This window comes from Dermacentor silvarum, chromosome 1 (assembly GCF_013339745.2).
Source record: "Dermacentor silvarum isolate Dsil-2018 chromosome 1, BIME_Dsil_1.4, whole genome shotgun sequence".
NCBI lineage: Eukaryota > Metazoa > Arthropoda > Arachnida > Ixodida > Ixodidae > Dermacentor > Dermacentor silvarum.
In genome coordinates this window covers 157,816,697-157,839,258 of record NC_051154.1, presented here as the reverse complement: position 1 = coordinate 157,839,258, position 22,562 = coordinate 157,816,697, and the positions used below count along the sequence as shown (strand labels likewise).

General features: G+C 47.2%; 1 protein-coding gene across 1 annotated transcript in view; it reads left to right on the top strand.

The window, feature by feature from the left end:
* LOC119436279 (E3 ubiquitin-protein ligase UHRF1) overlaps positions 1-22,562 on the top strand; it is a 93,693-nt gene that overhangs the window by 58,035 nt on the left and 13,096 nt on the right. Inside the window, exons 10-13 of the mRNA XM_037703079.2 lie at positions 2,384-2,490; positions 5,447-5,609; positions 8,633-8,770; positions 10,728-10,827. Of these exons, the coding sequence (XP_037559007.1) occupies positions 2,384-2,490; positions 5,447-5,609; positions 8,633-8,770; positions 10,728-10,827 (508 nt within the window). The remainder of the gene's footprint in view (positions 1-2,383; positions 2,491-5,446; positions 5,610-8,632; positions 8,771-10,727; positions 10,828-22,562) is intronic.

Sequence of the window (22,562 nt, the reverse complement as noted above, 5' to 3'; positions counted from 1 at the left end):
CTGCCTGGGAAAGGAAGTGGCCCTTGCATAGTCCATCCTAATTTAGTGTGCACAGCTTTTAGATCCTTCCGTTTCTTCCACACGGTTTTCACGTCGCCAGTCACAAGTTGCCAGTAGTAGTCTGAACCTATAAGTATATCTACAGAATTTCCATTATCTCCACCTAAAGAGAGGGCTCGTGTATCCATTCCAGTTTCTTCCATATTCTTTAGAACTTCTTCATCTGGAATGGGAATGTGCTCGCTACAGATGTCTTCCACTTCTAAGGCTTCGATTTCAATAGGTTTATCTGTCTTTTCTGGGAAAACGATCACGCGAACTCTTCTCATTGTTTTCTGAGTCTTCCGTCCCCCGAAAACTTCTACATTCACCGTTTCCTCTTCCAGAAACTGACAGCCGAGTGGGCGTGATGCATCTATGGTAATAAAGCTGCGCTGGCTTTCGCCGTCGAAGAGAATCCTGCAACGCTTTGAAGTTGCCGTGCCTGCCACTCTCGCCGTCAAGCACTGCAATAATATAACGGGGCTCGCTTGTTGAGAAAGAAGGCTAACTGCTCTCGCAGAAGCCTCATTCTCTTCCTTCTTGAAGTCAGGGTTACACATCGAAGTGACTTGACGTCGAGAACATCGATCACATCTTCGTCTTCCTCTACAGCCCCTTGCCATATGACCTTGTTTTAGACATCGAAAACATTGTCCGGCCTTGGTGAGAATCTGCTTCTTGTATGTCAGGTTCACTTCTTTGTTGTCGCAGACTTCAAACACTATGCCTAGATGATTTACAAAACAGGCACAGGTCAGGCTTTTCCAACAAATTTTGTAGATCCGCTGTTGACACGTTGCGATGCTGAACAGTTCGCGATGTCTCTCCATTTTTCTGGACGACTTCTGGCGTTTTCGCAGACGTATATGTTGTCACAGCTTCTCGGCACTGAAGTTGATGATCGAAGTACTCCAGAAGACTTAGTAAATCTTTCTTTGCTTTCGTCATCCGGTGCTCTGAGTCAACTTCGGCTTCGTTCGTTGATACCGCTGTGAATGCTTTCGTCTGCTTGTAAAGCTCATGAAATTTAAGCACTAAGTCTGGCGGTAAGACTCGTAAAAGAATCTCCCGTAACATGGAACAGTACGTTGAAGGGCTCGTTTCAAAAGCTTTGAGGCTCCTTATATACACCTGTACTTGGTCATAGAAATCTTGAAGTTGCGTGATGTTCGAAGACGGAGGACGAGATGGGTCTCAAATCTAAAAGGCTTCGAAGGTGCTCTTGAACGATTATACTTTCATCTCCGAAGCGTTTCTTGAGAATATCTATGGCGTCCTGATAGCACTTCTCAGTTGCCTGGAGTCCAGATATGGCCGAAGCAGCTGCTCCACTGAGTAGGGTGCTCAGGTAATTCAACTTGTCAGCAGTGCTGAGCTCTTCCTTATGGTGCACTGCCGTCGAAAACTGTGTCCAAAAACGGCGCCATTGAAATTCATCAATTCCAACTGCGGCAGTCTAGACTTGACGCCGACTGAAGCTGGGCTGCTCATCTGGCGCGAAGCTTGGGACTTACGGCTGTTTTGAAGCTCGAAACGGAGTTTTGATGTCATTGTAACAACCTTGTCTCCATATTTGCTCGCGTCTAACGTCTCACTCTCGATTAGATCGTCAGGCGTCTCGTTTAAAATGCTCTCATCTGTTTTCGCTATCTGCAGGTAGAGTCCGTTAATCCGGTCATGTAAAACGCTGACCTGTGATGTTGCTGGCTCTTGCTGTTCTCGTAGAATGCCTTCCACTTGTTTGAGGATGTCGTCCAATTGCGAGCATAGGCACTTGTGTCGTCGGAGTAGCCATTCCATGAGTCAGTTGGCAGCCGGGAACTCTTCGCCAAATGCACAGGTTTTGCAGCGTGATACCGTGAATCGATGAGGTTGGCGTCGTTCAGAAGATCCCAGGTTTCGGCACCATGTTATTGGACCTCAAGGTCAGCCGGCTACCCTTGATGAAACAGAGACGGCACATCTTAAGCGCGTACACTTTTAATGGAACAGCGAATATAGAAAAGAATGGTTTCATGCCCTCGAGCGAGCGGAGCTCGTGAGGCGCAAAACGATGATGATGAACGATCGTCTGCTAGACGTATGAAAGACGCAGTTCCAACAATTACTATTCGCTTCGAACCAAAAAAGCACTATTCGCACAAGCCTAGTTGTGAGGCATTACCGTGGCATCTACAGTTGTATGTGCAGTGCCTGGTGATGTACTTGTAGATGAACGCTGAACATGCCATTTTTATAATGCTTTTCGGTAATTGTACAAAGGGGAGCTGTTGTGGTTGCTGTAATTTGTACAGTATACAGTGGTGTGTATTGTAATTGGGCTTTCTGTATTGTTCCGCAGGACGATGGTGAGCAGTTCTTATACACAGGCAGTGGTGGCCGTGACCTGTCTGGAAACAAACGCACTGCAGAGCAGTCTTGTGACCAAAAGTTGACTCGCATGAACATGTAAGCTTCCTCTCAGACACTATTTTCTATAGCAGAGGTGTTTTTCAGCTTTGTTCCCCACGAAGTCCTGTCGAAAGCTGTATTGGAACTTGTCGTCACTGGCACATGGTTGAGTCTGTCATGGAGCTTCATTGAAGCAAACACCACAATAGGCTGCCTCCGCTGTGTACCAGTTTTGCTGCCATTGCTGTGGTGGGCCTTAGCGAAATTTTGCCAATGATTTACAATTTGGATATCTTCTTGAATCTTTCCTGCCTTATGCCTCTTTATTGCTTTCTTCTCACTTATGCAGGGGTGGGACTCCTGCGCCAATTGTGCCATTTTAATACAAACGCAGATTCCTATGCCAAACACAGAAAATTGACCGAAATTGCGCCACGTTGCGCCAGAACCGCTTCGGCATGTGTGCTCCGGCAGTGGCCGTGAACAGCGAGGTGATTCATTCCCCGAAAAAGAACGTGTAAGCGCGAAAAAGGTCGCACTTATAACACTGGACTTTTCGGCGGATCCGGCAAGTGGCCGGCACGCGTGCAGCTACTCCCGGCTGTTGCCACTGCTGTCGGAGCGGCCAGGGCAGCTCTATTTAGAGTGTACTAGACTACGGTTGAGTGGGCCGAGGGGCACTCCCTAGCTGAGGGCGCTGTGAGCGAACTAGATTTTAGGGAGGTGCGTGCTGCAGCGGCTTCAGTGGACGGGCGTCTCTGTCCCCAGAGCCAGTATACCGTAAAAATATTCCAATCTATTTTTATGCCCTTGTGGGCCAGGCCCGAGTCATTTTAACATTTCGCGAAGGATTAATGGCAGATTTTGAATAAAAAGTCGCAGTTTCGCCTAAAAGGCGAAGCTTCGATTGCGACAGCACATTAGTCGACAGCTGTGCGAAGTAAGTATAGTTTTATCACCCATGTAAACTTGCAATCATTCGCTTACTAACTAAATTAACAAGCATGGTGTCACGCGCGCACAAGCAAACATGAACACATCTCACTCGATGACCGCGGAAATTCGCTGTCATAATGCTTGAGTGAGGAAGCGTGGCAGCAGCAGCGAGCGAATTGACCTTCATGCTGCCTCTTGCTTCAACGCGAATTAAGGGGCGAAAACACAGCACGCACAAAGCTATGAGCGCTCGCACTCTGTCCCCATCGCAAATCGTTTTCAAGATAGGGCTCGCGCCATACGCGACAACGGTCGGAGAATGCCCCCCCCCCCCCCCCTCCCTCTCCTCCCCCCACGGTGCCTTGCGCGCAGCTGAAGACGGCGCGCTTCCTCCTCGCTTTCCTTCCTTGCGTGCACGAGATTTAGAAGCCATCGTCGGCTCACGCTCACAGTCTTTCACTCGCTCATACAGCATACGGCACGCGGCGACGATGTTATTGCCTCTGGACTTTATAGGAACATCACGACGACGACAGAAATGCGACTGGGGTGTCCATATAAAATAAAGACAGATTGGAATAGTTTTGCGTTATACCAGCCCAGGGCTGATTGCGGCTTCTGGGTATGCGGTGACAAATGGTGACCCAGAAATTATGTTAGCGCGTCGATTGGACAGCATAGTGAGGGCATTTTCCACTATCATAACCGTCGGCGCGAGAATATATAGTTTGATTGTAGTTCCACCTATATTTTCGGCTGTATAGGAAAACATGTGCCGTGCCACCGCTCGACTCACTCTTCCATATTCTAGTACGCTGTAGCTACAAAGCGTGCTTCTACTGCGCGCTTTGTGCTGCTTTATTCTCTATTTCATCGCGGTTTCGAAGTGCGCTGCCATACTACAATATTCCACCAAAATTCAGATTGGCCTGCTACAAACTGCTTCAAGATTAAATTTTATCCGCTCCAAAATGAAATTTAGTCTCCTCCAAGCTGCTCCAAAATGCAATTTTGTCTTGTCCAAACTGCTAAAAAAATTGCTCCATTATGACTTTGGGCGGTCCCACCTCTGTACATGCGACTTTGCCGCGACCAACAGAGCAGTTTGAATTATCCATCCATTCGAATGAGAAGATTTAGAATTATCGAGATTTCACTTTACTTGTCCTCAAAGCACCTTTTAGGGGGTTGAGAAGTTGCAGAATTAAGGTGACATACAAAGAATGCTTTAGAATTAAAATCTGAGCAAGTTGGCACATGGTCATCTTGTGGTGTGTATAGTGCTCACCAGAAACGAGGACAACAAATAAAAAATGCGTCTCTTCAGTGCATGTCTTCTCTGTTGGCCTCGTTTCTGGTGAGCACTGCATGAACCACAAGAATGAATTCTTCTTATGATTTTTTTATTGTTATGAATTCTTATTATCATTGTACCCAACAAAGTAAATCTAAAAATTTAGCGCCAATATCAGAATGTAAATAATGCATGCATATAATCGGCATGCGATATAACAAAGGAATTTTCATGACAAATATGATTTTGTTATAACGAGGTTTGACTGTACTAACTGTATATTACAATTATTAACATATTTCACAAAAATACTTTTTTTTTTCCTCTTTTGCTGATCTTTGTGACCAAAAGGTTTTTGAAACAGTTGCTGCATTTCTTTGCTAAGCAGTGTTTGTATTCCTTTGTTGTGCTTACTGTTTATTATTGAGTGCTGTGGAAAGTTACGTTGCTTCCTGTAATTCATAGTGTTTATTTGACAAGTATTTATTAATGAGTTGAATGACTGTATTGATTTATGTTTGTTTTGGGGATATTTATATTTATGTGTTGTGGAATTGTATTATGGCCACCTGTAACAGCAAATTGTATGTGGCCTTCCTGCAGCGATCGCTGATAAGACTGGCAGTATTTTTAATATCTGAATGCATTTTGTGTTGTTTGTAACAATATTTTGATAAATCATGAATTTGAAGTAATGAGACAGTGTTGTGAGGATTAACTATAAATTAAACTTCATTATGTTTACATTCAGTGGAATCAAGGAGAATGTTGTTTGTGTCCTAGGTCTCTTGCACGAAACTGTGCAGCACCAATAAATGCTAAAGATGGTGCTGAAGCAAAGGACTGGCGAGAAGGCAAGCCTGTGCGAGTGATCAGGAGCTTTAAAGGCCGAAAGCATTCCAAGTATTGTCCTGAAGATGGTTACCGCTATGATGGAATATACAAGGTGAGTCATTAACTGTTTGTTATGGAACATGAGTTTGCTATTTCGGGAGTAAAACTGGTCTTTTGGTAAGTGGGCAGGCAGAGGGAACTACCATTGCATTAGAGTAGGGGTGTGCGAATATTTGAAAATTTTCGAACACCCTCGGATATTATGTTTTTAATATTCATATTCGATTCGAAAACTAGGTAGGTATTAGAAAATTTTCAAATATTTGGTTTGATATGAATCTTCAAAACAAATCGAATATATTGATACCTATGTGGGAGCAAACACGATTTTTAGCGTTTGTTTCTGTCTAATCTAAGAATGTGTCTGATTTTGTGCTAGGTTTTACAATTTCATGCTGCTAGTGAAATTTTGACTGTAAAGTGCGCTCAGCCGCTGAACACAAAAGCTGTGCGGGAAAGCCAGTCTCTCAGTAGCAAAGGGCACGGATTTGCGGACAGCGAGGATGCACTTAGAGCCCAACGAAAGGAGATGGGTGCGACTGCACAACAGAATCTAACCACAATAAGAATGCTCATTTCAGAGTAGTACAGGTCCTATGGGTTGCTACTCAGCAGCAATGCCCCAATCCTGAGGTTATTGTGCGACAGGAAAATGTGATGAGTGACGGCAGGCACAAGGTCAAATGCCTCAGAGTTTATGGGCATTTGATGATATATTATAAGACGCAGTTTGGTAAGAACAGACAGCGAGTTAGAATTACTCAATTTCCCAAGTTAACATGAGTCAAGTACACAATATTTTAGTATAACGGCTTACTAGTCAAATTTTTCACTGTTGACAATGGAATTGCAATGTCCCAACATCTTAAAAATAACCAAACTTGCTAATAAATGCATGTGCATATTGTTATTTAATATTCCATTCAATATTCAAAGCTAAGTATTCGTATTTGATTTGTATTAAAAAATGTTGATATTTGCACACCCCTGCACGAGGGCTTTCGTAGGGCTTAGAAATAACAAATTTTGAATCTTCCTCCTTTTGTTTTTGCACTTGTTAAAATTGAATTTATTGTAGCAACGAGTGTATCTAGCACTGGTACATGTACTGCAATCATTTACGTGCTAATGAAACATGCAGAGTAAAAGTGCAATAGTACTATTAGTGACACTTGTCATTGCAGCGAGACCTCTTAAATGCTTTTTGACACTTCACTTTCAAGAAGATATTACAGGGAGAAGAAAGGTTACATTTACAGGCTGTTTACAATTGACGTTTTGCAAAATAGTTGTGCGCATGCGCGAAAAAACAGCTCGCTAGGCGCGCCCTCTACTTGGATGGAAAACAAACCGCTTCCCGCCGGCCGGGCAGGCTTGAATACTAAGAGGCGACTGATGTGGCTGCGTTTTCAGCAATGCCAACTCATTGTGTTGCTTACGGCTGCACGAATTACTGTTATGGCAAAAATAAGGTTAGCTTTTTTTGATTTCCGAGCAAGAATAAGGTGGCCAGGAGAGCAGCATGGATTGCGGCTATCAGACGCCTGAATCCCGACAGTTCGGCATGGGAACCGAAAGAACACTCGCGCACTTGCAGCGCGCATTTCATCGCAAGTTTCTTTCTTGTTTTTTTTTTTTTTTTTTTCATTTTATTCTCGTTAACACCTTTTGTCATAGATGACAACGTCCTTCTTCCATCCTAGGCCGGCCGTCAAACTTCGTGAAGCACCCTGATTACGTTCCGACGGTCTTCACGTACATGCGTACTCCTGGCGACGCTGCTGTGCGACGACACGGCCGCTGGTTGAAACGGCAGCAGATCGAGTTTAAGTGCGCTGTTCACCTAGTTTGTTGTTGTTGCACATGTACACAGAACTCGCGGGTTCGCGCGCAGTTTTCCGTGATGCTTTTCATGGGTGCGCACAGCAACAGCAGATGATTTGTGCGCGAGGCACGACGCTTACTCAAACTGAGTGACATGGCCAGTAATACCGCTATCACATGGGCTCTTTCAATCGCGATCAACGCCGATCCGTATGGGATTTTTTGATCGCGATCAACAGTGGTCGCCGTTACGCATTTGAAACTAATACGGATTGAGTTTGACGCTAACGTCAGCCAAATCGCGATCTCAGCCAGATCACAATGCGCAGATCACGTTCGTCTTGATCCCGATTAAAGCCTGACCGTGTAGCAGCAGCTAATACTGATCAAACCTAATCCGGATCGGTGTTGATCGCAACTAAAAGTGCCCCTGGGACATCGGTATGACACAAGCATCTTTTTTTTTTTTTTTTTTTTTTTGGAACTCATTCGCGTCGTGTGAAGCTTTGACGTAAACGCCGCTCTTCATAGATGGTGAGCATGCCGCTCGAACCAGCCCAAAGCGCGAATCGCCTGTTTCCAAGTTCATCATCGCATTGCGATTGTAGTCCTTCAAGTACCTTCAAGTACCTCGCATTGCGCTTCAAGTCCTTCAAGTACCTTCAAGGCCCAGCCCCGATGCGCCTGGCGAACGTTGTGCGTGCTGGAATGCAGGTATCGCCAAACGTCGTCGATTGTCACTTTGCACTGCGAAAAATCGCCTGTCCATCCAATCTCCGAAAAGGAGAACGGGATTGTATCTTCCTCGATCATCGGCAAAGGCGTGCAACAAGAAGCACCACTTTAAATCGACCAGGAAAAAAAAAAAAAAAAAGCGCCAGCGAACAATGGCTTCCGCAAGGCAGCACGGCAGCTCAGGCACTGTTTTCCATCCAAATATGTTTCGGCCGCTGCTCGGTAGAGGGCGCGCACTATTTTGAAAAAGGTCAATTGAGGGCTGCATGTATGAATTAGTCTGCAACACTGTCTTCTGCCGTGTTAGTGCTTACTTTCTCTGCGCACTGTGACAGTATGATTTCATGCTTAATAATTTGTTACCCTGGCATTTGCCACAATGGAACACAGCATCTTTACCTTGTACGCCCATAGCTGTAATGGGTGTATCGGTCCACTATTGGGCCTTTTGCTTCATCCTTGGCACAAGCCATTGTTGCACTTAATGGTTTTACATGTATAATTCTATGGTTTTAGCTGGTGAAGTACTGGCCTGAAAAGGGGAAGTCTGGTTTCCTGGTCTGGCGCTACTTGCTTCGAAGAGATGACAAGAGTCCTGCTCCTTGGACGGCAGCTGGCAAGCTAGCTGCTGAGAAACTAGGTCTTTGCATGCAGGTTAGTTTCAAAACGTATTTGTAGAAAAAAGCAGGTTGCTTCCCAAACGTAATTCCCCTCAGTACTTGAAATTTCTGGCTACAGACTGAGTGCTGTCAGATCGGATTGTTATTGTTCCAGCAATTGCCCAATGTTTTGATTTTTCATTATTGATAGTAGTTTGAACTGTCAACTGCCAAATATACTTACATTAATATAAAACATTACATTAAAAAATGCAACCTATTAATCAGTTTCTGACATTGTCATTCAAAAGTATAGTCACAGTGATATTTTGGAAGTCAACTAAAAGACTGTATAGCTGAGACTCGATGTTATACTTTTTAAATGTGTGAACAGGCTAGATGAAGGAACAATTTGTGTCTGTGTTTAAAATGTGCAGCTTCTGAGGCAATGTAATACTGTTAAGGCTGTAGTCACTTTTTAGTAAAATAATCAACAGCTGGTGCTTATGCATTGTGCTTCCTGATTCATACAGACCTATAGATGCTGTCATAGGATTAAACATAATGCTTGAATTCATAGGGATGTTTGCTTGTAAAATGTAATTATGCATGTTCCTTTCTGCCTGCCTTCCTGTGACATAATTTGCATGGTTCTGCTGCTGAATTGTGGACACCTCATAGAAATTGTCACAGAAACTTGTTTATATTATTACAGCGAAGCTGTATGTGCAGGGGTGGGACTCCTGTGCCAATTGCGCCATTTTTATACAAATGCAAATTCCCGCGCCAAACTGCGCGAAACGCAGACAATTGACCGACATTGCACCACGCTGTGCCAGAACGGCTTCGGCATGTGTGCTCCGGCAGTGGCCTCGTACAATGAGCTCATTCGTTCTCCGAAAAAGAGTGCAGCCATTCACATTCTGCACACTGCACAACAGCACCTCCCGTACAGTTTCTCATAATGTTTGCGCTTATAACACTGGACTTTTCGACGCTTCCAGCAAGTGGCCGGCGCGTGCTCCAAAATGCAATTTTGTCTTGTCCAAACTGCTCGAAAAAGTGCTCCAGTATGACTTTGGGCAGTCCCACCTCTGTACATGCGACTTTCCCGCGACCAACAGAGCAGTTCGAATTATCCGTCCATTCGAATGAAAAGATTTAGATTGTTCAACAACTGCAGGTTATTGTCACTGCTATAACGTAAAACTATGCCATTCTGTTTTTATGCCTACATGGACGAGGCCTAAGCCATTTAGATTGTTCAACAACTCCAGGTTGTTGTCGCTGCTATAACGTAAAACTATTCCATTCTGTTTTTATGCCTACATGGATGAGGCCTAAGCCATTTTGGCCTATCACGAAGGGATACTGGCGGATTTGGAATAAAATGTTGCAGCTTCGCCCAAAAGGCGAAGCATCGATTGCGATAGCAAATTAGTAGTCAGCTATACGAAGTAAGGATAGTAGTTTTATCGGCTGTATAAATTTGTATACATTCACTTACTAACTAAATTAACAAGCATGGTGTCACACGCGCACAAGCAAACATGAACACATCTCACTCGATGACTGCACACACTTGCTGTCAAAATGCTGGAGTGAGAAAGCATGGCAGCAGCAGCGAGCGAATTGACCTTCGTGCTGTTTCTCGCTTCAACGCGAACTAAGCGGCAATGGCGGGCGAATGCTGCTAACCACGCCGCCGAGCAAACTTGAGACATCGAACGCAAGCGACAACGGTGGACTGCGGGCATACTGTCAGTGACGTCGTTCTCTCCGCTGCAGCCCAACGTGTTTGTAACCTCATTAAGAAACACAAAGATGTAACCTAGTAATTGAGGAATACTTTCTTGAACCGTCGGGATTAATCCACTGATAAACACCAGGGCCGCACGTTTCAGCTTCACTGGTTAACCATCTGTACGGAGTGCTTGGGCGGTGATTTTTACTCTTGTGTGTCTGCATCTTTCTACTCTCATTCATTTTAAATGTTTCTGCTTTACCTATAGTATCCTGAAGGCTACCTGGAGTCTCAAGATGGTGATGCTAACAATTCTGGCGCAGAAAATGATGCCACAGCTGCTAAAGGAAAGGGCAAACGGTCAAGAGGTAATTTTCTTTTTGAAAACATGGGCAAAGGTGTGAAGATACAGCCTCAATATAAACCAAATGGTAGTTTCATTGAATTAACAGCTAAATTAGTGGTCAAGTTTTTGTCTGCTTTTAAAGATTATGCTCCATTTAGATTGTAAACCTACTTTTTTCTCTCATGTCCACAGCCTGTTGGTAGTGTGAGCTGAAGTAAAACTTCTCTGTGTCACTTCCAGTTAAATTGTAGTGCCCGGAGATGTACCTAAGAAAGAATGCAATGATATAGGAAAGGGATAGTTGTGATAAGTACTAAACCCATCAAGTGTACGCAAGGTTGAATAACTGCTGGACTCGGTGCACAAGATTCAGATCGCTAATGCGAAACATATCCTCCTCCAATGCATTGTGGGCGTCTTTATTGACCTGGCAGTGTCGACAATGTTAGCTGGGTTGTGGCAAGTGGCAGTATGTGCCGTATTTACTCGATTCTAATGCGCCCTTGATTTAACGTGCACTCGTTTTCCGTGGCCAAAAGAGAGGGAAAACAAAATTCTTTACAGTACCGTGCACCTCATGCTTTCATACAGAAATACAGTAAAACCTCGATAATTCGAAGGTCGCTGGACCGCGAAAATTCTTCGAATTAAGCGGATTTTCGAATTAACCGAAATGAATAAAAAAAAAAAAGAAAACAAGCAAGAACTTGCCGCAAAAAGAAATCACCTTTATTTTCCATGTCCGAGAAAAATTACTCAAAGTAATCACCGATGCGGGATTACTTGGCGCGCTGGTTCGCCGCCCCTAGTGCCATGCTCTGCAGCTGGCTCAAAAAACGTAGCATACAAATATCACCCGCACTGCACTCAACAAAGTTGCGGACGATGTTCACGGAATCGATAGTTGCCGCGAAAGCGGGCGTGGTGGTGCTTGACTCCAAAAATTTGGACTTGCTGGATATTCCGGACTTCAAAAATGCACCATCAGGGTTCTCATTGAGTTCATGCATTTTCGCACCCAATTTTTCGGACGAATTGAGACCCCAAAGTTCGATTTTGCGGACTAAATCGCTCTTTCCTAGCCGCGTTACCCAATCTTGGAGGCCGCCATGTTGGATTTTGCACTGGCTTGAATTCCAGTGACTCGCTGTATAGCCTCCAAGATCAGAACGCGCGCTATCAATAGAGAGCTCGCGCAATCCTCCAGTCTCGGAGGCCATGACATCGTTGTAACCATTATTGTGGGACTTTTTTTTTTTTTTATTGCGACAGCAATTATATGGACACTTCAAGCGGATTTTCGCCGTCGGCGTCGCCGCCCTGAGGATCCATACAAAGTCCAAGGGCGATAAGATCATCGCCGCGCGCCCGCCGTATGTGCGAGTGACAGCGCGCGGGGGACGCGCGCTTTCATGGAGAGCGAACGCACGGCGGAGGCGACTTCCTCCCTCGGGCGACTTCTACTCTTCTAACAACTGCGTACTTAGCGCCGGAACGGTTTCTCGCGCGCAGCGTATCTTGAAAGCGATCTCCAGACGGCTCTGACCTTTCGTATGGGCTGTGCTCTCGCCGCTCGCAGCGATAGACCGCACGAACCTTCGCTCGCTGTGGGCTGCGGCGGCCGCGCTCGCTCGTGCGCGCTGACACCACGCGTGTTATTTCAGTGAGTTTTTTTGTTTTTTTCTCTCAAGTTTCGGTTGCTATTTTGAACGTGGCGTGTACACCGAGCAGGTGTCTCGGAGACCCATGTCTCAGTGATCGGCGCTACCTCCTGTACCTTCGCGAGAGCTAAGCGGTGCGAAGCTCGTTTCTTGGATCTCCATGGCGAACTCCGTTGGCGGAGATCGCCAACGCGGTGGCGTTCGTGTCGACTGTACACGGAGACGACGTCGTTGCTGCGCAAATCTAAGCAAGTCGATCCTCTCCAAGCGTAGTATGAGGCAGGGCATTATTAAAGATTTTTTTTAAAGCCGCACTAATGACTTTTTTTTTTCGGCCGAACGAGTTTTCCGGACTATTTTTCAGTCCCCACGAGCTCGGAAAATCGGTTGGCGACTGTACGGAGCGCCCTAACCTAACCGCCGCACGTTGCTACTAGCCGGAAACTTCGAATTATCCGAATAGAGCCGCGCGGGCCATTCAAATTATCCGGTAGAATTTGCATTGAGAATGACGGGACCGCTCAAATTCTTCCAATTAACCGAAATTTCGAATTAACCGAGTTTGAATTATCGAGGTTTTACTGTACATGTATCGCTCAAGATTTACTCTTAATACACTAAAGTTGCAATGAACAAAAAAGTCCCAGTTTCGCCCGAAAAGCGAAGCATCGATTGCGACAGCAAATTAGCAGACAGCTATACGAAGTAAGGATAGTAGTTTTATCGGCCGTATAAACTTGTAAACATTCGCTGTTTAACTAGTAAATTGGTAGACTAATGCCTAAGCACACGTACTACAGTCGAGTCCCGCTACAACGAAATTCACGGGACACACGAAAAATTTCGTTGTGGCGGAACTTCGTTGACGCGAATTGGTATGTATATAGCGTATTTTCGCGATACTAAGCATCCCCCCCCCCCCCCGCCCCTCTATTTTCGCGAAAAAAATTGGGGGGAAAGTTTTCATGCGAATCTAAGCACCCGCCTATTTGTTAAGAAGAGCGCGTAGCCAAGGCCGCCTCGTGACGCCCGCGAGCCGCGCGTAGCCGGAGCCGTCGCACTCCCGAGGTGGCACGGCGTCCGCAGCGCGATCTTGCCGCACAGTAGGACTGCAGAGCCGCGCGGACTCGTCACGCTCGCGCGCCGCGCGTAGCCGGAGCTGAGCGTCACGGAGATCTTTCGAATCTAAGCACCCCCCCTCACTTTGAGCATCGCATCACGAAAAAAAGGGGGTGCTTAGAATCGAGTAAATACGGTACGTACGCCAAACGGCAAAGCCGCGAACGAAACCGAAACCATCGTCAGGGAAATCTTCGCGATGGCGGTGGGGGGCAAAGGTTGAGAGGTACCGAAGGCAGTCGATAAAGTGTCAACTTCACGAGAGAATGCATTTTGCGCCGCTGTTACAGCATTTTTCGTACATTGCGGCTGACGCCTAATCCATCGCGCGTGCCCGGCTGGTCGCGAAACACTCGATCATTTTGCGGCACACGCACCTTCGCAATGAAGCGGTTTGAATTATCGCAATTTCACTGCATATTTATGACAAAGTCGGCAAGCTTGGCAAGCTTGCGCTTACCGGAAGTTTTATTTCCCGAAGTCGGTCAGCCTGGATTTCTTACGCTTCACGGCAAGCAAAGGCGTTACGCGAGTCTCGGAGTCCGTTAAAAGAGCCATCGCATTGTCGTGGGTACGGATAACTTTTCTGATGAGGCGAAAATGAACCATTGCTTTCAAAGCAGTCGCCGGAGTCGGTGTGTCTAGCGGATAGTCATTTTCCCCAAACGACGAGACGTTAGCATCTTGTTGACAACAGCGGCTGCGGCGCGGCCGCTATCTTGAAAGCAATTTGCGACGTGCACAAAGTGAGCGCCCGCGCGGCAGTGATGTTCCGTGCAGGGAATTTTCCCTTTTTCAGAGAATTTTGAGCCGTCATTTTGGACAAAAGGGAAAAAGGGAATCTTCGCAATATTGCAGGGAATTTCTGGAATGGTGAAATTCCTCTATCATGTCCAAAACATAGCGACACGATGCTCTTTCGGATTCTGCAATTGTTTGCGGCGCATTCAGCAGGCAAAAGATTGCTATTGAGATTGCTTTGAGATTCGTTATTGTTACTTATATTTCTGGTTTACTTTGCGCGTTTGATTCGGAACCCACATTACCCCAACGTATTCACAGCACATGGGCTCAGAGATTGCTACGTGACATCGTAGTGGAAGACTTTATTGTTTCGTTATGAATGGGCAACAAGCCACAAGCATCAAATCCAAAGAATAATCAAAAGAGGAGCGGCAATCGGGAGTTTATTTGAACGTTTTCCTTGCGTCAGTTGTTTTTTCATAAACTATGGGCACCGATGACAGCATGGATGACGTCTCCGGACCAGCAAATCCTAAACAGGCAAAGCAAACGAAAAAAAGTTTGTGAAGGTGTTTCGCTCGGAGTGGCTCAGCCTGCCGGAATTTAAGGATGGCTTGTAGAGCACACCACTACCGAGGCGAAGTGCAAAGCCTGCGGCGTGACAATCAAGTGCGGTAAGAGCGATCTTCTGAAGCATGCTAAAACCGCGAAACACCTGGCAGCAATAAGATCGATAAATTGCACACTGCATCAGCGATTTGTTTCGTGCGAATCGCTGATGTGAGGTCGCGTGACGCGCCGTCCGGCCCTATAAATCCCTCGGAGTATTAGAAGCCAATCGCGAAGGCCATGCTTTTGTGTTGTGCAGGCGCCTGAAAGAATTGCAAGAGCCGTAAAACGTCACTCACTCACTCACTCACTCACTCACTCACTCACTCACTCACTCACTCACTCACTCACACACACACACACACACACACACACACACACACACACACACACACACACATATAATTCGTTAGTGCAGGGAAAAATCCGGGGATTTTCTTAGACATATGCAGGGAAAAATGCCCGAAATAGGGAATTTTTTTGTCTCGGAAAGGGAATTTTTAGGCGTAGTACGGAACATCACTGCCGCGCGGGCCTCATCTTCAAAGCGATCTGCGATGGGGGCAAAGTGCAACTAGTGCCGGTCGAGTCGTGTGCGCTGTGCTTTCGACGTTTAGTGAAGCGAGTGATGGCACGGAGGTCGCTGTTATTGCCGCGTCTCACTCCAGCGTGTTGACACGGAGTTTCCGCGGTCATCGAGCGAGATCTGTTCATGGTTATCTGTGTGCGTGTGACACCGTGCCCGGTAATCTAGTTAGCGAATGTTTACAAGAAAACTACTATCTTTAGTTCGTATAGCTGTCTACTAACTTGCTATCGCAACCGATGCTTCGCCTTGCGGGCGAAACTGCGAGATTTTTCCTTTTGCTTTCTGCCTCGGCGATCGTATGTGCCTTCTCCTCGAGAGAGAGAAGTTTACGCTTCTTCGTTAGCGTAGCCATTTCACCCGGACACACACCACAGAAAACGGCAGCGATTGTGGTGATCCCCTGCAGTGTCGCGCAGGCGCGTGGTGATCACGCGTGGCTATGGATTGCAGTGGCTTAAACCGGAACTTTGAATTTGATTTCGTTCGCGAAAACCTCGTTCAAGCGGACATACGATCGTCACAGCTTTGGAAGGGCCTTCTAATTTGACTACTCGGCAGTTTCAATTTCAATTCAGTCACAGTTTCGTTCTCGAAAAGTTCGTTGAAGCGGAAATACCGAATAAAACGCCTTCGTTATGAAGGGACTTTTTTTGTATTACTTTCTATGGGCAGCTGACGCGGAATCCGAAAATCTTCGTTGTGGCGGAAATTTCGTTGTAGCGGCATTCGTTGTAGGGGGATTCGACTGTACAGCAAGTGGCCGAAGCTACGGGAGCTAGGCTCGAAGTACTAGTTCACTGTACTCGAAGTGCGTAGGAGGTGGCCATATTGAAATGCCAATGGCGATATGGTAGCGCAAATTTAGGGTCGTACTCGATTCTAACGCGCAGCAATTTTTAGACCAGTTTTGTTGGAAAAAAAGTGTGCGTTAGATTAGAGTAAATACGGTATACTCTTTAGTACAGAGCTTGTAAGTACTAAGGAAGCGGGGCGATTATCTTAAATGTACATACTAAGCAGTATGTACCAAAGACCTTGAAAGTTGTGGCGAGTTTCAAATTTAATTCGAGAAACCGGCTTACGGCAAGCATATCAGCAAATTCATCACAAATTTAGGAAAGTTGGCTCACTGCAACTTTGTGACATTTTGCGACTGAATGCTTTGCGACCATATTGAATGCATGCATTTATGGCATCCGTGACATACTACAGTGGGGGCATGTTGCGTACTTACTTTCTGGGTCACATGTTCTCCTTTTATTTAGGTCCAACAGTTGCCCCAGCTTGTGTACTTGTTGTGTTGACTTATCACAATGGTTAAGAAGCAATTTTTTCTTGCTTTCATGCTGTTTATGTTCTGGCAATATTACTTGTACTGTACGTGAAGTAATCCTTGAAATGTTAGCCTGCATTGGCACAAATAAGAATTTTTCTTTCTTTTTGCTGCCAGCAGCAGTTAAAAGCTTGGAAATGGGCTGATCTTTTTCATTTGTTTAGTTGCCACGCTTTGGTTCAGGCACTGTACAATGTAATGTTAGAGGTAAAAACAAAAGAAAAGGAAATGGATACTTTGGCATCGTAATTTGCTGTGTAAAGCAGTGTTATGATGGTGACAACAGTAGCAGTGGCAGCGGTGACATGACAGTGATGATAGTAAGATGACAGTACAACACTAATGAAGATGCCAGAATGATAACACTATAGCTTTATTGACTGGCGTCTAAAATAGTGATATGTCTTTGTGAGAGAAATGCTGGGAATAACTGCTGTGCTGTGCTGATTTTTTCTGCAAAATGCAGGAGAACCATGCCTCACTTGACCATGAATTGGCAAATATTAGGAATTCTGATTGTGCTAATTCTTAGGCTACCTTCAAATTTTGCAGATATCATCAGTTCTATAGCTCTTTCTATGCCTCTCTTGGCCTGCCTACCCATAAAAGCGGTTTAAAATGTGCGCTTTGAGCATTACACTACGCCATGACGTTCAAACTTGGGTAGTTAGGCTATTACTGCTTTGCACAGGAAAATATATCCAAAAAGGGGCGCGATCTTGTACGCGATCCAAAATGGAACGGAGGCGTTCCGTTCCATCGAGCCGCACACGATTGGTCAATTTGAACGTCGCGGTTGAAATTGACCAATCGTGTGCGGCTCGATGGAACGGAACGCCTCCGTTCCATTTTGGAACGCGTACAAGATCGCGCCCCAGGTATACCTGGAATTGAACAAGGGTCATGCATTTTCAAGCCTAGAATTCCAACCACTGCATCATGGCTTTGTGCAAGCAAACAGTTAATACTTGTATGGGGTGCTGACAAACACAGATTGTTTACTTTCGGGGTCATCTCATGCACCATATCACAGTGTTGATCAAGGTGCAGTACCTAAAACATTTGTGCACATGCATTGTGATATATTGTCACGAGCCTCATGAAGGTTTAATAACCGGGTTCGTAGAGCAGCTGGCTCAAGCAGGGAAGGGATGTGCGGTCTTTTTTGTTCTCATGGGCTCGACCCACTCTTGCCCTCGACCCACTACCTACAGGTGGCAATATCCCCCCTTCCAAACAAAAGCATCGCCTCGATGCTAAAAAAAAATAGGCGTAGAAGACAAACAAGAAGGCAGGCAAAGCGAAAGTACACACAAAAAAAGTAAACGTCACGCCGACACAGTAAATGAAAAGTAGAAACAAAGAAGGGAATGAGAGAAAAAAAAAAGTTACGGACGCGCAATGTACGGCTTCATGCACACAACATGAACTACGTCTGAGCTCGGTTGTCTTTGTGTCCTACTCCGTGTCTGCGATGTCGTGTCCGGAACAATTCGTAGTTTACGTCACTGACGCGCTGGAGCACTTCATACGGACTGAAATACCGGCTCAGCAGCTTGTCACAGAGGCCACGACGGCGAACGGGGGTCCACACCCAAACTTGGTCCCCTTGGTTGTAGGACATGTCCCTGTGGCGGATGTTGTAGCGTCGTGCGTCTGCCTGCTGCTGCTGGCCGATATGCAGCCGCGCGAGCTGCCGAGCTGCCGAGCTTCCTCAGCACGCTCTGAAAATTCCTCGGCGTCAGTTGTCAAGTGGTCAGCGTCTTGACACGGCAGCATAGCGTCCAGCATCGTCTGGACTTCGCGACCGTAGAGAAGGGGAAAGGGCGTGAAGCGCGTCGTCTCTTGCACGGCGGTGTTATATGCGAAGGTCACGTAAGGCAAGATCCGATCCCATGTTTTGTGTTGGACGCTGATGTACATTGCGAGCATGTCTGTGACCGTCTTATTCAGTCGCTCGGTAAGTCCGTTGGTCTGCGGATGGTACGCGGTCGCCTTGCGATGCCTGGTGTTGCTTAATTCAAAAACTTTGTCCATAAGCTGCACAGTGAATGCTGTCCCTCTGTCTGTTATTACAGTGGAGGGAGCACCTTGACGCAAGACGATGTGGCGCATGAAGAATTGCGCTACCTCTGAGGCCGTGGCTCGTGGGATCGCCTGCGTTTCAGCATAGCGTGTTAAATAATCAGTTGCGACGATCACCCATTTGTTGCCGTCGGCACACAGAGGAAACGGTCCGAGAATGTCCATGCCGACTTGGTCGAAAGGCGTATGAGGTGCTTCAATTGGCTGAAGTAAGCCAGCCGGTTTAACGGATGGTGTCTTGCGGCGCTGGCATTCACGACAGCCTTTAACGTACTGTTTGACGCTTGCCGAAAGCCCGGGCCAATAGTACATTTCGCTTACTCTTGTTCGTGAAAAGCCTAAATGACCAGATGTCGGTTCGCCATTGCAAGCGAAGAGGACGTCGTCGCGCGTGTCCCTTGGAACCACCAGGAGGTAAGCACGGCTGGTCGAACAAGCATTCTTCTTATACAGCATGTTGTCTCGCAGACAGAAGGACGTCAGCAAGCGAGACAGATGGCGTGGTATGGTTGTGTTGTGGCCCTCTAAATGATCGATGATCGGTCGAATCTCAGTGTCGTCACGCTGCCGTCTGCTCAAGTCCGACGAACTAATGGCACCCAGGAAGCCGTCATCAGGATATCCTCTGTTTCCTGACTGGCAGGATCAATGGGTATGCGGGACAGCGTGTCAGCATCTTCATGCTTACGGTTAGACTTAAACGATGGTGATGTCAAATTCCTGTAGCCGCAAGCTCCACCGTGCCAGTCGTCCTGAAGGGTCGCGCATGCTTGCCAACCAACAGAGGACATGGTGGTCTGTCACTACTTTGAAGGGACGACCATAGAGATAGGGGCGAAACTTGATGATCGCCCACACGACTGCGAGGCACTCTTTCTCCGTAGTCTAATAATTCGCCTCGGCACGGGACAGGGAGCGGTTGGCATACGCTATAACTCTTTCCACTCCATCTTGAAGCTGGACGAGCACTGCGCCAAGGCCAATGCTACTGGCGTCGGTAGGCACCTCAGTATCAGCATCATCGTCAAAATGTGCAAGAACGGGTGCTGACTGCAGGCGCTGTCGTAATTAAGCAAAAGCTGCCTGTTGCTCATTATTCCACATAAATGGCGTATCGTCCCTTGTAAGGCGAGTCAGGGGTTCCGCTATCTTCGAGAAGCCTTTAATAAACCGGCGATAGTAGGCGCATAAACCCAGGAAGCGCCGGACGGCCTTATCGGCAGGAGCTGGAAACACGGCCACAGCGGCAAGCTTGTCTGGATCGGGTCGGACCCCTTTGGCACTTACTACATGCCCGAGGAACTTGAGCTCTTCATAACCAAAGTGGCACTTTTCGGGCTTAAGTGTGAGATCTGCCGATCAGATGGCTTCTAGCACACTCCGTAGGCGGTGAAGATGCTGCTCGAACGTTTCAGAGAAGATGACCACATCATCCATGTACACAAGACAGGCCTGCCACTTCAGTCCAGTAAGGACAGTGTCCATCATTCGCTGGAATGTAGCCGGGGCTGAACACAAGCCAAAAGGAAGCACTCGAAATTCATAGAGCCCATCTGGAGTCACAAAGGCTGTTTTCTCGCGGTCGCGTTCGTCTACCTCGATTTGCCAGTACCCGCTTTTTAAATCAAGAGAAGAAAAATAGTGGGCACGCCGTAGTCTATCCAACGAGTCGTCGATACGCGGCAGCGGGTACACGTCCTTTTTAGTCACATTGTTGAGCTTGTGGTAGTCGACACAGAAGCGTAGTGTTCCGTCTTTCTTTTTGACAAGAACGACCGGAGACGACCACGGGCTGTTGGAAGGTTCGATGATGCTATCGTCAAGCATCTCCCGGACTTGCGTACGTATGGCTTCGCGTTCTTTTGCCGACACGCAGTAAGGCTGCTGGTGTATCGGGCGTGCGTCTTCGTACGTGATGAAAGTCTGGCGTACCTTAGAAGAATGTGCGAAGCAGATCCTGAATTCAAGCAAGAGCTTGCGCAGTGCTGTCTGGCTATCGGTGGACAGTTCAGAATTGATGTCGAGATGGCTCAGAAACGCGTCTGCTGTCTCCACTACTTCTGATGTGAAACAGTTGTTAACGTTTGCTACTGCGTCTGCAAACGCTAACGAAGTGCCGCAGAACTGGTGTCTGTGCTCGTAGCTAAAGTTGGTAACAAGCAATTGCGAATGACCAGCACGAATCTGTATAACACTTCGAGCCACACAAACACCTTGCTTCAGTAGTTGTTCCAAGTTACTTTCGGCCACCGCTTTGCCATCGTGTAAGCCATAGCATGTGACGTCGACGAGGACACTGGCTTGTGGAGGAAGCGTTACACTGTCTGCAGAAACACGAAGTACGTCGTCGTGCCATTGGCCGTCTTGCACGTCGATTGCTCGTTCGGCAGAGAAAGTGATACGATGCTCTTGCAGATCGATAATCGTGCCGTACTCCTGCAGGAACTCAACCCCAAGAATAATGTTGCGGGAGCATTCGCGTAAGACAAGGCAGCTCGCTACGAATGTAGATCCTTGAATCTCAACTCTAGTCATGCAGGCGCCCAGTGGAGTAACGACGTGGCCGCCAGCCGTCCGGATCTGCGAATTATGCCAGGGCAGGATCACTTTCTTCAGCTGCGTTGCTATTTTCCTGCTTAGTATCGTGTAGTCTGTGCCGGTGTCTACTAAAGCACTAACGGCATAACCATCAATAGTCACTGGCATATCGAGCGAAAGCTGGTCGTCCGTTGGAGGTCTTCAGCGCTTCGACCGTCAGCGACCTCGCCCCCAAAGATCGATCAGTTAGTTTTCCCAGCGGTGACTGGTTGACCGCTCGGGAGAATAGCGCTGGGGCGGAGGTGAAAATCGTCTCGGAGACAGCGATCGCGACTGCCGCGTGGCAGGCAGTGGCAAGCACTGCTGAGAGAGGTAGTCCTGAATCTCCCAGGGTCGCTGGCCGTATCGGGGCGGCGGCGAGTATGCGGAAAAGCCGCGAATCCCAAGGTGCCGGTATGGGCACTGGCGGTACAAGTGGTCAGCTTCACCGCAGTGGAAGCACAGAGGCCGATGATCGGGTGTGCGCCAAACATCCAACTTCCGAGGGGGCGGGCGTCTGTCAGTGAACCGCTTGCTCCGAACGATGGACAAATGGAGCGGCATGAACAACCGGCGGCGGTGTATACCCAGCGTCGTAGTACGATATCAGCTGCGCCGACTGAACCGACACCGTAGGAGGAGCACAAACGAACAGCGGCGGAGAGGGAGCAGGGCGCTTCAGGGCTTCCGCGTAGGTTGCACGGGGATATTCAGGAGGTACTGCCGCAGCGTTAGCAGGAGGCAAGGTGTCACGGAGCGCCTGGTGCACTTCGTCCTTGATAATGCTCGCTATGGAGCTTACCGTAGGGTGCGGTGTTACGGCGGCCTTTTGCAACTCTTCACGCACTACAGAGCGGATGAGTTCTCGCAGACAGTCACCGTTGCTTCCTATGGCCGTGAAAATGTCAGCAGCAGACATGCTGTTCGCTTGCCGCTCTTAGAGGTTCGAGCAATGCAGAAGCACCTTTTCCATGGTCACGGCCTCGGACAAGAACTCTGTGACCGTCTTCGGAGGGCTCCGTACTTGGCCAGCGAAGAGT